Source organism: Harmonia axyridis, chromosome 1, assembly GCF_914767665.1.
Source record: "Harmonia axyridis chromosome 1, icHarAxyr1.1, whole genome shotgun sequence".
NCBI lineage: Eukaryota > Metazoa > Arthropoda > Insecta > Coleoptera > Coccinellidae > Harmonia > Harmonia axyridis.
Window position 1 is genome coordinate 82,976,937 of NC_059501.1, and position 17,571 is coordinate 82,994,507.

Below are 17,571 nucleotides of genomic sequence, written 5' to 3' on the forward strand. Positions count from 1 at the left end.
CAAGAGATGCTCCCGGTAAAGTAGTGTCCTTCCATAAGGAGCTTTAGTGGTTTCCGTCCCGCGACTTCAGATTTGAGTCTGTATTATTTTTAATATGGTCCCTAAAGCCTTTGGTGTCATCCATAGTCCAAGGACTCACCATGTCCTGAAGATCACAATTAAGGTAGAAATCAGCCAAGTGACTTCCTCTACTCTCAAAAAATTATTGCACAACTCTTGTGAAAAGCTTCAAAAAACATTATATGAATTTTCTGGAAAATAGAATGTAGGAGCTAGTCTGGTTCATCCTGTAGACCCCATATATTCATATATTATTCATTTCAAATTTCAATCTTTCCTCCCTGAAGATAGAATTATTCAGACCAACACGTAGTCAAAATTTTGCCTATATGCTCTTCATTAAGTTTTCATTACTCCTAAAGACTGAATCTTCTTCAATGTCTTCCCATTCTGGAAGAGTACTATCGACTTCGTCATCATCATTTGAAGATCCCCGTCATAATAATTCGGACTTTTTAGCAGTGGTCAGCTTCTACTGCGTTAGGCAACTTCAGAGGATTCTAGAGTGCATTTTTCAATTCGAGTTTAAAATACTCTGAAGTGATTTTAGAGACGAAAAAATTTTGGCACCTTGAAATCTCTAAAGATACCAGCCCATCAAAGGGCGCGTTTAGATTTTGCGAGAGAGCATATCCATTGGGAAGAGGCTGATTGGGAAAGAGTGCACTGAGCATATTTTTCATGTGGATGTTTGTATACAAGGGAACGTCGATCACAATGGTAGAGGCAGAATCTAGACTCATCTGTGAAGAGAACTCTTTCCCAATCAGCATCTTCCCAATGGATATGATCTCTTGCAAAATCCAAACGCACCCTTCGATGGGCTGGGGTAAGAGCTGGGCCTCTTGCCGCGACACGAGGCCTTAAATCATATTCTCTGAGGCGATTTCTTATTGTCTAATAATCTTGCAACCTAATTTGCACCCCATGAGTTGGCTCAAGCTGATTTTGAAGGAGGCAAGCGGTTGCAAACAGTTGTCTCAACGAAGAAACTCTCAAGTAACGTTCTTGAATGGCAGTTGTTACCCGTGGTCTACCCTGTCCTGGTCTTCGGACATTCATACCTGTCTCCCTGAATCGCTGCAACATTCTGGACACACTTGTATGGGAAACTCCAAACCTTTCTGCAATTCTTGTGTATGTCCACCCTTCTTCTCGCAAAACTACCGCTTGGGCACATTCCTCTTGGGTCAAATTGCGTGTTTCGCGTTGCATAGCGATCAAGTGTAGAAAATCAAACGAAAGAAAAACTATTGATCACTAGAATTGATCGAGAACAACTGATTTCAGAATGGAGCCAATACATTCAAAATCTGATAATATTTTTTTTTATTCCTGCTGGAAAAAACATCTGTATTGAAGAAAAACGTTGAAAGTGGATAACATATGCATGCATAATTCTGATAAAAATAATTATCATTGAGAACACCTTCAGTTGTAGAATAAATTTTAGATTTCCATAATGTGCGTTAATTCTTTTGCGCAGTGTATATTGCATTGCTCCATAATAAGATCTCAAACCATTAACACCTTCTAAGACAACACTTCTTCCAGGGACCATGGCGGCGACCGCTACGGTGACCGCTTTGGAGGGGGCAACCGCTACGACTACTACGGAGATGAAAAGAATGGTGGTAGCAGATGGTTCTTCCGACCAGACAGACCAGATAGACCAGATAGAAGACCAATTGGTAGACCTGTAGATCCCATACCTCTTCCCTACGATCCCATAAGGCCAAGTGGTGGTGGAGGTGTTGGAGGAGGTGGAAGACCTCCATACGACCCATTAAGACCAGTAGGAGGTGGCAGACCACCATACGGTGGAAGACCGATATCACCAGGGCCAGACGGGCCAATTTACGACACTTTTGGGGGTATTGGACCTAACAGGCCGTATAGTTCGAGATGTGATGAAGGAGGCAGTTTTAAACAGATTGGAACAAGGCAAAGAGCGAGGAAGGAGTTTATCAGGAAGTTCATCAACGCGCCATCTCTTGTCGGTTGCGAGAGGGAATGTAATGATATGAGAGATTTCATCTGTAGATCCTTCAATTACAGGTAGGTATCGTGAATTTGTGTTGTTCAGGCGCGGATCCAGGCCCCAATTTTGAGGGGGAACTTTTAGATTAGCAAAATACTGAAAATGTGGAACCCAGGCACTTCCTCCATTTTGGGAGGAATTCGAGGATTCAAACGAGTCATAATTTTGTGTTAACCCTGGACCTGGATTTTCAAAGCGGTTATTGCATGATACGTTTGGGCTCTCAATTAGGAACATATTTGCCAAATATGAATAAAATAAACCGGGTGGTTCATTTGATATGGCCTCTGAAAGAAACGGACAAAATTCATAAAACACCCTGTATCTCGGCTACGAAGACGGTAAGACCCAATAAATGGCGTATCTCCAGAACCGCCTTGGTGCCACCTATGCACCTGTGAAGTATTTCCGTTTACCAATGAAACACCCTGTATAAAAGGGAAAAAGGCATATTGTTTTTTAAGAGGGTTTTATACCACTTGACTTTCTCGTGATCTGCCAAAGTTCAACTACTCCTGTCTCCTCAGCCTTTTTGGGATCTCACCACTTTTCAGGTTGAGAAATTCAATCTCAAACGTTCCTCTGATTTACCGTATTTTCTACCACATGCAAATATGTTTTTACGTCTTTATTTTCATCTTTTGGAAAAAACGCATTTTCGGCCTTCGTCAGGACTTTTTGTGTAATATTGTTATGTGATAATTCATAAAAAAAAAATATGTGTTGGGAAAGTTATGTCATGCATATATTTATTGAAAAAAATCATCTAATTTTTTTTTTCCATTACAACAAAAAAGGACTTTCTGCAATGAGGAGCTTAAAATGAATAATAGTGGAAACCTCATATAAATCCATGGTCTTTCGCGTAAAATAAAGTTTTTAATTTTTGAACTAATCCCTGAAACGCTATAGACACCTCTTGAGTATTGATATAAATTAGCAATCTCAAAAAACTTCTGTATTCACTTCATTAGTTTCTTCCATCGAGTAAGAGTCAAATCGAGAGGATAACTTTACTGACTTTGGAAATTGATTTCAGGGATATACCTTCTGGTGGTTATGAAACTAATCGGGATAACTGTGAACTGAGCGATAGAGATTCTAGGGATATGGAAATCAATAATCCTCAATACTTCGAGACTGGAGGAACTTATGACTACTACGAGAGGTCTTTGAGTAGAAATGGTGTTGATGGAGACTGTTTGGATGGTAAATACACCCTCATACTTATTGAATCTGTTATTATACAAATCTTGAAGAGTGTTAGGTAACAGAATTTGTGTTTGGAAAGTTGATAAAAGAAAAAATGATATTTTGATATATGAATTCTGCTTCCATAGTGAGCCAAGTCTGCAACGAAGATGGAATGGAATTCACCCTGAGAACTCCAGAAGGTTTCTATGGAAGGATCTACACGTATGGCTTCTACGACAGGTGCTTCTTCAGAGGAAATGGTGGAACTATCAATGTTCTTCGCATCAGCGGTGCTCAAGGGTATCCAGAGTGTGGGACCCAAAGATATGGTGACACCATGACCAATATCGTGGTGGTACAATTCAGCGATTACGTCCAAACTGGAAAGGATAAGAGATTCAACCTTACTTGCTTATTTAGAGGACCAGGAGAAGCAGTTGTGTCCTCAGGTTTTATAGGAGCTGGGTGAGTTCTAACAAAGTTCAATAATAGTATATTATTCAACGAGCGGTAATGTAGGTCATAACTCACGCAGATGAAGTTTGCTGTAATTCATCAAGTGAGTTATGACCATTACCGCAAGTTGAATACTATACTTTATCTACGACTATATCAATAAATACTAAGAAAAAAATACAGACTTAGAATATAGACAGAAGGAACGGGAAATAAACATATGTGCTCGATCCCGACTACAAGAGAGATGGAAACTTAGTGTCAGCAATCACAATCGAACTAGCTTCGGCTAGCTCGAATCCAGTACAGAGTACAGACATAGAACTATATTGAAAACCCTTAATAGTTGCCTATAAAAATGCATTAAAATATACCAAAAAACATTCCCTGTAAACGACGACTTAATGACCTTACTGCTACTAACTCCTTTATATTTTTTCCGGGCAAGTAATTCTGTATGGTGACATTAGCTGTTCGTCTTCTGGAAATATATACCTATATAATATTGCATCTTCACTATCTGAATTAATCGTTTTCAGCAAAACATTCACAATAATTAGATATCAACTTAATTTGAAAACGTCAAAATTATTAAAGTGACATTCCCTCGGACATTCCTCCCCTCAATAACAATAATGGAATGTTCCCTTTCGGCCAATCGAATAGAAGCAGTGGAGTATAGAAGCACAGATCCATATTTTCCGATTTATTATAGTGAGTTATAGTAGTGAGTTATTATAACTCACGATGTTTGTAGATCTATATGTAGAATAGATACTATCAATTGCTCAAAAGCAATTGAGTAATGAATATATATTTCAATAGGAGTAGATAAATAATATAAAATTGGCTAACACCTGCACTAGGAATCATAATCGAAAGTAACCCTAGGAGACTGCATGTCATCGAGGGAGAGTAGCGATATACCGGTTTCACCCTTATTAGGGATCATCAGTACCGCATTACTCAACCCAAGATGACGAACAAACGAAATAGCAGGCACCTTATTGAACGCTGGCAGACGCAAAGCAGTATGATTACTGCATTATAAAGTTTAATGTACCAAACGTATTAAACGACTTTTGAGTTGCTTCACCATCCTATAACTTTCAGATTACTGGTATAGGTATAAGAGGTGGAGAAGACTAAGTAGGTACCTCTGATCTGAGTATCATTAGTTCAAGCAAAATTTCAGGGAATCATTCAACTTTTAATCGTTGAAGCTACAGAAGAAGTATCTAATTATTTTTGGGAATGCTTTAGTTCTATTAGAAAGAGTGACACCACATAGTTCTCTAGTAAATATAGTTCGTAAATTATTCCTGATTGTTTCAGATCTGGCAGTCCAGTACCAATTGAATATTTACCGGCCGAAAACACTCTAAGCTCTAAGGTTCGACTGATGATTTTGTATCAGGGCAGGCCTACGACTACCATAGCTGTTGGAGATCCTCTTACTTTCAGGCTTGAAGCACAAGACGGATATAACTATGTTACAGATATTTTCGCCACCAACGTAGTTGCCAGAGATCCATACACAGGAAGATCGGTTCAGCTTATTGACAGATTTGGGTATGATTTTTCATTAATATAATTTCAATTCTTCTAATAAAGGTTGTCATGTTCTTTCAAACGAAATAGTTATTTATAATACAAGTGCAGAAGGCATTGATATTCTTCCACGAGTTCAAAATTCTAAAACGAGCCACGAAGTGGCGAGTTTTGGAATGAACGAGTGGTAGAATGAGCCTTCTGTACGAGTATTATACATTATTTTCTCTAATTCATTGCATTTTCATTGAAATTAATGAAATATTTCCATAAATATAATTTAGTGATTTTTGCATTGAAAAATGTTGGTTGGCAGAACTAATTTCTTTAAGGCAATTTGATGAATTGAAAGATAAAGCCGTAGCGGAAAGTACTATGTATGTTATATGGAAAAAATGGATTCGAAAAATGGCAATTCAATATAATTAACTTTTAATAAACAAAATTTTGCGGTTTGAAAATGACAACTTCTAGTTCTGCAATAAATGAACAAATGTTAAGCTGAGGAACTCGGATTCAAATAGCTGATGCTCTTGGAGTGCCAAAATGTCATACCATATCTGTCTAGAGGCAACAAAGCAATTGTAATGTGAGTACCAGGGCATAGTGGTATTGAAGGCATGGACCAAGCCGGTGAACTTGTCAAAAAGGCATCAAGGGCTGAATCTGAACCCTTATTATATGCCTGGAAATAGTATATTGTGCAACAAGTGGGGAAAGGCGTGTGCCAGAAACACACGAGCGAGAAAAGAACACTTTTCCTACAACTGCTATGAAAGTAGCGTATTCTTCACAGCTTACTCAATTTCAAAACTATGTATTGCTCATACTGTGGGAAAAATTATTTCTCACGGCACTTTGCCCACACCTCGCTTGGTAGACCAATGAAATTGGGCTTTTGAGTCGTTTCTATGGAAACGCAATAAATTAGCACATATACTGTCAATGGAGTTCATTTTGATTTGAATCAAGTCCATTACTTGAATTATTGAAATTTGTGCAGTTGTAGGAAAAGTATAGTGTGACATGTGGAGAAAGTCCTTTTCTCGTGAGTGTGGAAGTTTGTGGCACGAGCCTGAAAGGCGAGTGCCGCTAACACACGAGCGAGAAAAGGACTTTCTCCACATGTCACACTATACTTTTCCTACAACTGCACAAATTTCAATAATTCAAGTAATGGACTTGATTCAAATCAAAATGGCCTTCGTTGACAGTATGTACTAATTTATTGCGTTTCCATAGAAACGACTCAAAAGCCCAATTTCATTGGTCTACCAATCGAGGTGTGGGCAAAGTGCCGTGAGAAATAATATTTCCCACAGTATGAGCAATACATAGTTTTGAAATTGAATAAGCTATGAAGAATACGCTACTTTTCATAGCAGTTGTAGGAAAAAAGTATTACAAGGCAGCAGTTGTAATGTAATGCGAGCATGGAAAGAAGAAATCTTTATTGAAGAATAAAATCAAATTTGTGTTAGCAGAAAGATTCATATAATATATAAGTTATTGAAATCCTATTGTTCAATATCCAGCACTGGTCAACCTAAGAAGTAGACTTCTTGGCCAACTAGTTCTCAATTCTAAAGAAGTGTCAGCTAAGGCTTCCATGAACTTCATCAAGTTTTCCAATATGGTGAACGGTCACCTTGGAGAATGTTAACAGGGTATCCAAGTGAAGATCAAACTAGTAACGGTTGTAACAGGTTGCTTTTTAACCAATCGATAGCTACTTTCAATGTGATCTAATATACTGAAAAAATTCATTCAGTTTACTTAAGCAGTGTACTTTAATCGAATTATTCAGAATACTGAAAATATATATCCTCTTCTTTCAGATGCCCAGTGGACACCTTTGTCTTCCCAGAACTAGACAGAGGACGAAGTGGCGACAGTCTGGAAGCAAGATTCAACGCTTTCAAAATCCCTGAATCAAACTTCCTAGTTTTTGAAGCTACAGTAAAAACATGCAAAGACGGTTGTCAACCAGCCTACTGTCCTTCTGGTTCCGGAAGATCAGAGCCATCTTTCGGTCGTCGCAGAAGATCTATAAACGACACGATGATGATAGATGGTTCCAACAACACGGTAATCGAAGTAACAGGAAGTAACATCGGTAATAAAACAGAAGAAACTAGCGTGGTCAGTTTTCCACAGACTGAGAAGAGTGAGGAGATTGAGAGTGATAAGGGGGCGCCAGAATCGCCGGAATTCGTCAGGGAGATGATCGAGGTAAGAGTAAGTTCCTTGGGATGTTAAACATTTTCTTTTATGTTAACAAAAATGGATTTTGTTTTCAATTTTTCTTCTGAATACAAGTTTTTATCAGAAATGGTGATCGGTTTCTATCGTATTTTCAGGAAGCGCTTCAGTAGGTGCATACTAGTATTTGACGTTGCACAAACTTGACACACGCCGTTTTACTTTTTTCTTATTTCAAAAATAACAAATGATTTCAAAAATCCATTTATTACCTACTTCCTAGCTACATGAAAGTCTGTGAAAGATTATTTAAAAAAAATGGTTTCAATCAAAGCAAAATACGTTTCAAGAGTGCATCAGAAGTTTTACTCATTTATACCACACAACGACAGTGCCGTATCTAGGGCGTGGCAAAGGTGGCACTTGCCACGGGCGCAAGGCCCATAGAAGTGCCCAAAAATATCAAAAGAAAAAAATATTGGAGCTCCAGGCGAAATAAAAATAACTCGGTTTTCATGTATATATACGCCTAGCAACGAGCGATGCCGTGGAATTTGAAAACATTTTATTTATTATAATATTGCTAGTCTTCCATAGAATTTGCCTACTAAGCCTAAAATAATATCAAACGGTACCATCTATTTTTGAATGAAATGCGGCTCCTTTTTCTTTGATACAATTTTATAAGGATCGGTTTTTTAGATCTTCAGAAGTTATCTTTTTATATGTACCTATATGAATTTCAATGGTTTCAATAAAAATAAGTACATATACAGGGTATTCATGATTAGTTGTGAAAAAATAAGGGGAGATTCCTTCCCTAATAAGAGGGTGGGTCTTTCAAATAAATTTTTTTTGAGCTCCCTCCCGCTGAGTTACGGCCCTTAAAGATGTCGCCCGAAAAGTCGTTTTTAATTTGTGGAAAGTTAATAATTATTTGTTTTACTTACATTCATTTTATAGGTATTTGTACCAGTTCTCATTAAAAATATCGTTTTGACATCATTTTTCTCTTGAAAACCAAAAAATTCACAAAAATGAAGTTGAGCTGACATTTCATGCGAGCGAGAAGGCTGTTGGTGGTGTTCCTCTATAATTTATATTGTTAATAAAAGTATGAAAAGTATGATTCCAAGGGGTAGAAAAAGCCTCCCTCCAAACTTGTTTCGCAATAACTTTGTCTTTATTCATATTTTACTATAAGTTAATTAATTTTGGATAGACTTATCCATTCATAACAAATAAGGTCTCTTGATTTTTTTTTTAAATTATTCACAGTTTCTGAGAAAAAAAACATCAACAGATAATACGACTGAGTTGTGGAGGTTGGAATTATTTTCGACCTCAAATTTATGCAATAGGCGGATGTCAAAACGATATTATTATTGAGAAATGATACAAATATAAAATGAATGAAAAAAAAAACAATTACAAACTGTTCATAAATTGAAAACTACTTTTCGGGAGTCATCTTTAGGGGGCTGTTGCTAAGGAGAGGGAGGCAAAAAAAAGTTTATATGAAAGACCAACCCTATTTTTTGACAAGTTATTGCTGCCTGATTTTTTTTGAAACTATTCAACTATTCTGTATAATATTGTTTATTTTAAAATTCCAACGAAATTATATGACTTAAATTATGAATAAAAAAATACTATCAGAAAATATAATGGGCGAAAAAAATTTCGAAAATGGGGGGCGCTGTCTAACATTTTACCACAGGCGCAAAAGTAGGGGAGATGTGTCTGAGACGGCATACTTTTTGAACTGGGTTTATATCTTTCAATATAAATATCTTAAAAAGGTTAGGACCAGACGAAATTATAGTGCAATGTATAATCTATGGAATGGTTCATTCAAAATTGAATATAATAACAATATGAAAGTGTAAAATAAAAATCAAACAAGGTCTTCATATGCCATCTCACCCTCAACACTGTGGATGAGATGGCATAGGTACATGATAAATTATGACCTAGGTACATATTTCGCAAATACATTTTTTTATTTTTTTTGTCAACTCCTGCACATTCTGCATGACACCACTGGTCACATCCATTGCATTTGAGCCATATTTCTTTGGAACGAGATCGAGAAAACATGTCATTGCAGTATATACATGCAATGTCGTCATTTTCATCGCCATTCCCATTGAAAGGATCTTCTGTGTCCATTGTCCATTAATTCATTTTTCATATTTTTCCTTGGGAAAATGATAGCTGGTGGAATGTAAGTCCCAACGGCATTCATACCGCAGACCACAGTGAAATGATGTCCTCTTTCAGCACTAGTCAGGACTCCCACCTGTTTTCGGCCGCGTATGGCAAAAATTTTAGTATTTTTCGAAGGTACTGTTGAAAATCCTGATCCGTCGACATTCCATATGTCGTTAGCCTTCAAATGATGCTTTTCCAGTACAACAGAAAGAAGGGCAAAATATTTTTGAATCTTCTGCTTGTTGAAAGCACTAGCTCTAGCGAATGAAGTTGATTCTGGAGTTCGAAGGCTTATACTAGGATTTGTATCCCGGAATCCTTTTAGCCAATCCCATCCTGCCATTTTTTTGACATGGGAAAATCTGGGGGAATTTTTTTTGCTTCCACCACTTTATAAGCAAGCTTTCTGATGTTGGTTGATGTAAAACCAAAAAATCGTATTTCTAAATTTTTTAAATGCTCAACAATTTCCCTTTCTAAGGTTTCATCGAAAGTAACTTTATGACCCCCCATGTAATTTTTCCTCTATCCTTCACTTTTAATTGCACGTCGCCTTAATGTGCTAGGCACATTGAACTTCTTTGAGGCTATCAACCAGCCCATTTTTTTTCCTGAACTGCCTTTATCGCTTCCTTCATATTCTCTTCGCTCCAGGAATGTCTTGTTGATTTTCGTTGATAACGCCCTATTCCTTGAAAAATCATAATTAAATTTTGTACACGAAAAGGAAACTAAACAAAGTGCCTGGGTGAGATGGCATACCTACGCCATCTCATCAGCATATCACGTATGCCAACTCACCCAGAAGCAAACACCAGCACTTTTTTCTTTCTTAATAACAATGGTGGATACTAAGATGAAAAAAAAAATATTATTCTGAAACTAAAGTGTATGCAGAAATAATAGAAAATATTTGCACTCACCGATATACCTGTTTCTTTCAAATATTCACCGAAAACTCTAGCTGTTGTAAATTTTCAGCCAACTCGATAAACTTTCCTCGCATGCGCTGACCAAATACTACTGCAGAATTAACTAGAACTCACGCAGACGTTTAACTACATCTTATTCTATAGTATGCACATTGAACTGGCGCCTAATTCTGAATGTCAACCGAGAAACACGTTGTATGCCATCTCATCAGCTATGCCGTCTCAGACACATTTCCCCTACATAGATACGGCTCTGCACAGCGAATAAAGCATAACATGTGTTAATTGCCAATAAAATATTCATTATAACGTTCACAGGTGTTCGATTCAAGAGAAGAACTCCAACAAGAAGCCCAAAAAGCCGAGTTAGTCCCAGAAACAGTGTGCTTAACCAAAGGAGAGTACCACGGCTTGGTGACAGTCCTATTCTCTCTCCTGGCTCTTCTTTTAACAGTTGTGGTCCTTGTCAGTTGGGGCTACCGCCGCTACTGGTCTGTAATACAGAAGAACATCATAGTAAATAGGTCGTCCTCCAACATATCAACCTTCTCCTCCACGTCTTACCCTAATACGAGGAGCAGCAACGTATCTGGGGGTATTTCAATGTTCGGAACTGGATTTGGAAAGTCATTTGCTGGATTTGGAAGGGCTAGGCATTTCCCAAGCTTACCCAGAGACGATCCTGATTCTCCGAATCCTGCTCCTGGAGGTCCGTTCGAAGATCCAAGCGAACCAATCTATATCGATCCTTCGCTTTTTGAGAGATCAAGGAGTTTACGGAGTATAGCTGTCACTCCGAAAAGAAGAACTTCTATCAGTTCGTAATTTAAGTAATTAGTTCTCTGTTCAGACTTTTCTTCCTTTTCAACCTCAATTTAGAATACCTCTTTGAAAATGTTACTAAGATATACCATAGTTTAAGTAAAGACAACTAGAAATTTTCACTGCCAGATCAGGTCCTTCAAGAGAAAAGACATTTTATTTTAGATTTGTTCGAAAACCTTTGATATTTATTTGATTTTTCATGTATTCGAAAAATATGTTTTATTTCTCTCTAGTTCTAAAAACTTGCACTTCTAGTCGATAAATTCCTAATGATCTGTTAATAATCTTATTAAAGTTAAGATTCAATTTTATTTATTTAAGAGAACACAGCACTGCTTTTGTTGAACTTATTCTCATGAAATTGTTACTTTTCATTAGGCCATACCTCTTTTTATATATTTAATTTTATATTGTGTATATACTTACTTTATCTGCAATAAATATTTGAGAATTGATTGCTTTTTTGGGACAGAGATTATTTCTCAGATCAATACCTTTATTATTATTTATCAATTATTTAAAATACAAATTTCGATGGAAACAAATCAAAAACTGAACATTCATGGAATTTAGGATTATTTGATAGGACAATCTAAGAGTATTACGGTCTCTACTCCATTCACACAACACCCTTAATATTACTTTCTCAATCCAAAGGGCATGAAAAAAAGAAAAGTAATGGATTCTCAACAATTTTCCGGGTTTCAATGACAATTGCAACGATTTTGCACGCTTCATTCCATGTTACGCTACTGGAATTTTTGAAGACGCGGTAATTTGTCAATTAATCGTATCATATCGTGTACTATCGGTCGGAACGCAGATGCGCGTTTCTGGAGAGAATCTTCTGAAAGATTTTCAATGATTATTGAGACTTCAGCAAGAATACGTACCTAAGATTTAGATTTCAGTCATTAATAATTTAATTTGAGACTCGGAATCTTATTTATCGGCGAGAATTGTGTCGGGATTCTCGCACCTCCCGTGGGATTAGAACGAAGAAACCTCCCGTGGGATTAGAACAAAGAAAACCTTTCTTGGGAGCACAGATATGTCGGATATTACAGATTTATCTGTAATAAACGAACGGTACAGAGCATCCTGAGCTTCAGCTGTTATGTCAGTTTTTTGATATACGCATGTGGCGCCCTTCGTGCCTAAATGAAATGAAATAATTAGTAAAACATAATCAATATTCATAATATACACTTTTACTGTCTTGCCTGCTGAAGAGGCGTTAGAAATTTATGCTTTTTTTAACTATACTAAGAAGTTTTGAGTTGATTTTGTTTTCAATATTGAAAAATACGGAAAAATTCTGAAGGTATGGACTTTAATATTATCAATTATTTACTGCAAGAATTTCACAAATTCATGTGCTATGTAGTTGGTTGCCACAATTCATATTACAATAAGAAAAAGTAGCTCGAGAAAGAAGGAAAGATATGGTGATATGGATTATTAGTGTGAGAAGAGTTTGATAAGAATATTTGAGAAATGATAGCGGTCCGAGGTAATATCCGAACGCGCTTACTATCAGACCCAATAATTTTGATTTTGACGTATGTCAGTTCAGTTCAGTCGCTTGTATTCTTAAGTTATATGTCCCCATTCGCTATTTTTAGGCTCAATTTGAACGAATTGTCGCCACTATGTTAAATAAGTCACTATAGAATCCTATATAGTGACTTAATATTAAGTCACTATAGGCGAATCAACAGTCGGTCCTTTTCATTCCTCTGAGGTTCTTGCATTCTGCTCTGTTTTTGTGTGATATTCTACAAATATTTATATTTTTTTTAAATCATTTTAATAGTCATGAGTCGTTCGAATCGATGTTGTTCAGTTCCTCAGTGTTCCTCTTGGGAAAAAAAAGTTCAAATATCAAGTTCCATGCTTTCCCTCAAACTGGTTATGAATATCGTGTTTGGGGGGAAGGGAAATTGGGGAGTAAAGTGCTGATGGATCGACAAAAAGCTTGGCAACTGAAACTCAAAACCGATAAACCAGTGACAAGAAATATGAAAGTATGTTCCCTGCATTTTATCGATGATGATTATTTTTATCGAGGTAAGCACTGATAAGTGATAGCACATGAAATTTTAGATTTTATTTATGGGGATAATAATAAGAATAATAAACGTTTATAGATTCCAGTTCTACACAGAAAAAATGTTTGAAAAAGACTGCTGTGACTTCCAGAAATCTTCCTGTTGGATCTACTACCACAAAGGAAGAACCTGAATGCCCTAGTAGTAGATCTGAAAGATTGAAACAAAGAAATATCAACAAAGAAAAACTTGTTGCTGAAGAATGCTCTTGTGAAGAAATCAAACCTGCTCTACAATCTACTTCCCAAGATGAAATCGAAGCTGCACAAGGTCTATACAGCTTCTTCAGGGTCAGCCTGATTATTATGGGCCTAAAACTTCCAAGGATTTCGAAGTGCAAGTGAATACTCCTAAAGTATTGTGTGACCTGATAACAAAAGATAGTGTTCTAAACAATTTTACTGGTCTCAATAGTATGAAACTATTAGATACAATAGTAGAAGTAGTACAATCTATTTACCAGTGATCAAAGATCACATCGTTTAACAATCAAGCAGCGTATTGTTTTAGTTTTAACAAAATTTAAATGTGATCATTCATATGTAACATTATCTGTTTTATTTGGCATTCCACAAGAAATGTGCCAAAGATACATTGTCTTCAAATCTAAGGTACCTTTACACAATATTAGAAAAATTCCTTAGAAATATTTGGACATGTACTCTGAAATTCTATATATTTTTTTTCAGGGCACACTGATGATACTTCTCTATCACATTTTAATTATTTTAGAAGTCGTATAATATGCCGAATATACACTGCGCAAAAAAATTAACGCACATCATGGAAATCTCAAATTTATTCTACAACTGAAGGTGTTCTCGATGATAATTATTTTTATCAGAATTATGCATGCATATGTTATCCACTTTCAACGTTTTTCTTCAATACAGATGTTTTTTCCAGCAGGAATAAAAAAGATGAGATTATCAGATTTTGAATGTATTGGCTCCATTCTGAAATCAGTTGTTCTCGATCAATTCTAGTGATCAATAGTTTTTCTTTCGTTTGATTTTCTACACTCGATCGCTATGCAACGCGAAACACGCAATTTGACCCAAGAGGAATGTGCCCAAGCGGTAGTTCCGCGAGAAGAAGGGTGGACATACACAAGAATTGCAGAAAGGTTTGGAGTTTCCCATACAAGTGTGTCCAGAATGTTGCAGCGATTCAGGGAGACAGGTATGAATGTCCGAAGACCAGGACAGGGTAGACCACGGGTAACAACTGCCATTGAAGAACGTTACTTGAGAGTTTCTTCATTGAGACAACGGTTTGCAACCGCTCGCCTCCTTCAAATTCAACTTGAGCAAACTCATGGGGTGCAAATTAGCACTCAGACAATAAGAAATCGCCTCAGAGAATATGATTTAAGGCCTCGTGTCGCGGCAAGAGGCCCAGCTCTTACCCCAGCCTATCGAAGGGCGCGTTTGGATTTTGCGAGAGAGCATATCCATTGGGAAGAGGCTGACCCTCACGCGGCTTCTACCATAGAAATATAATATAATCATAGAATTAATATTATTAGTATACTATCAAAGAGATAGATGAGTTGTGAAGGATGGGAATAACGCTTTTTAAATTTTTTTTTGGAGAAATATTGAGTTTTTCGCATTAGTTGATTATTGAAATAGCTAAAGGGCTACGGGAATAAAGCTTCTTTAATTTTTTCAATAAAAAATATTAAGTTATTCGGATGAGAATAGTATTGAAATAGCCTAATATGGCTATGGGAATAACGCGATCTCAATTTTTTTTGAGAAAAATATTGAGATATTCGGATGAGAATAGTATTGAAATAGTTAAATGAATCAAATTCAAGAACTGTATGGTACAGATTTTCATGATATCTCAAATTTCTTTCAGAAAAAGGTGAATTTCATTGAGTGCTTTCTGAAAGAATAGTAATTTACGTAAAAAGTCCGGAAAATAGGGTTTTTTTAGACGAACTTCAACGAAATTCAAGAACTGTATGGTTCAGATTTTCATGATATCTCAAATTTCTTTCAGAAAAAAGTGAAATTCATTGAGTGCTTTCTGAAAGAATAGTAATTTACGTAAAAAGTCCGGAAAATAGGATTTTTTTGGACGAATAGACAAAATTCCAGGACGAGCATAAGCGAGCCCTGAAAGTCTGTGAATCCAAAAGAAAACATTTTCGGGCGTGTTGCGTACAATATTTTTTTCGGCAACCGTGTAGAATTATAAATCAATGAGACGCCACATTTCTTTTATATACATTTTAATCCCTATTTGAATCAAACAGAACAGAAAATACCACATATTAGCAGAAACATTCTAATTCTTATTTATGTTAATATTTATATCAAAATTCGAGCAATTACTAATATTGAAGGGATTCATTTCGTTTTCTCGTTTGCTATGGTAATGATCAACTGCATTTATTAAAAATATACCTACCAAGATTTTAATATTCACAATGACACAAACGAAGTGATTCTTTTCCGGCCTAGTCCGGTAAATGATACTTTCTCAGAGAAAAAGCTTCCCGGAAGTGAGCACTTCCCGGTCGGTTGCCGGAAAAATATTTTGTAATTTCTATTCCAGAGTTTTTAGATAGTCCAGTATATGAATATTATAGATAAATAAATTTATATTCGATATAATGTAGCTAAAAGTGTAACTGAACTTTAGGGAATTCAAAATTTGTGATAAATAAAAACACACAAGAAAATTTATGAAATTTTTAAAATTTTGTAACTGTTGTCTTCAGAAAAAAATACCCTTATATTTTTGAGAAATAGACTGGGTATATAGTGAATGTTATTGGGGATGAAAGTGCTAAATTTTTCTATCAAAGGACAATTCAGCCTTACGTTCCAAAACTATACATCTACCTTTACTCTAACGGTTTCAAGAAAAATACTGCAAATTTTATACAACGGTTTATTATATTTCCTTTTATCATCAAATATGCAAGCACATATGAAAAAAAAATAAATGAATATCAACATGAAAAAAATATGATTAATATCTGAAGGAGGGATTCGAATCAGGGCTTCAAAATTCGAATAACATGGTCAAAAATTTATAACTCCGTATCTATAAAGGGTGGGAATTTGCTATATAGTATTCATTATTATTGTAGTAACACATGTTCTCAATATCATAATTGTATGACTCCTTCCTAAAAAACTTTGGTTGGCCTGCTTTCTCTGGTCTACGTCTCCTGTGACCTGGATTTCCAACTATCTCACCATTGCTTCAGTGGTCATAATATTAATCCTTATTAAGAAACAATTAACCACGCCACTGGAATGTTTACTGCACCTCAATTTGTCAATTTTGCAGGTTTGTTGTTATCATACCTCACTTTATCATATTACTGTTACAATTGATTACAATATAACGCTATTTAGGTTTAAGGCCACTCCTATGTTTTTCTTCCTCTGAGATTTTTCATTCAAATGGATACGTTTTATGTCTTTTAAGGGTTTCTTTCACGCTTGAAACATACTCACATAAGTGATTTTTATGTTCTTCTTTATTGAAATGGACAGAATCCATATTAACTTTGAGGTAAACTTTCTGGTTGGCTGCATAATCACATAAGTAATTCTCTTATGTTCAAATGGACATAATTTTTATGCTTTTTGAAGTTATTTTTCTGATTGGCTGCAAACTCACATAAGTGACATTCATGTTCTTTTTTATTTCATTTTTTTATACAGATGGACAGAATCCATATGAATTTTGGGATGAACTTTCCGGTTGGCTGCATAATCTCATAAATTACATTTATGTTCGTTTTTATTCAAATGGACAGGATCTATATGATTTTTGAACTTATTTTTCTGATTGGCTGCAAACTCACATAAGTGACATTCATGTTCTCTTTTATTCAAATGAACAGCTTCTATATGCCCTTCAAGATTGTTTTTCTGGTTTAGAGCAAACTCTCCTATTTCATATTTAATAGACGATCTTATTCCATTCTCATCAGTGTAATGCTGAACAATATCCA

At 36.0% G+C, this 17,571-nt stretch overlaps 1 protein-coding gene across 4 annotated transcripts in view; it reads left to right on the forward strand.

Annotated features, from left to right (window-relative positions):
- Nucleotides 1-11,930, forward strand: part of LOC123686299 — a 28,136-nt gene extending 16,206 nt beyond the window's left edge. For all 4 annotated transcript variants that reach the window (XM_045626351.1, XM_045626375.1, XM_045626359.1 and 1 more), the window contains 6 exons: nt 1,615-2,118; nt 3,141-3,310; nt 3,442-3,760; nt 5,087-5,323; nt 7,141-7,534; nt 10,969-11,930. In XM_045626351.1, coding sequence (XP_045482307.1) covers nt 1,615-2,118; nt 3,141-3,310; nt 3,442-3,760; nt 5,087-5,323; nt 7,141-7,534; nt 10,969-11,475 — 2,131 coding nt within the window. In that variant the 3' untranslated portion in view covers nt 11,476-11,930. The remainder of the gene's footprint in view (nt 1-1,614; nt 2,119-3,140; nt 3,311-3,441; nt 3,761-5,086; nt 5,324-7,140; nt 7,535-10,968) is intronic.
- The last annotated feature ends 5,641 nt before the right edge of the window (nt 11,931-17,571 follow it).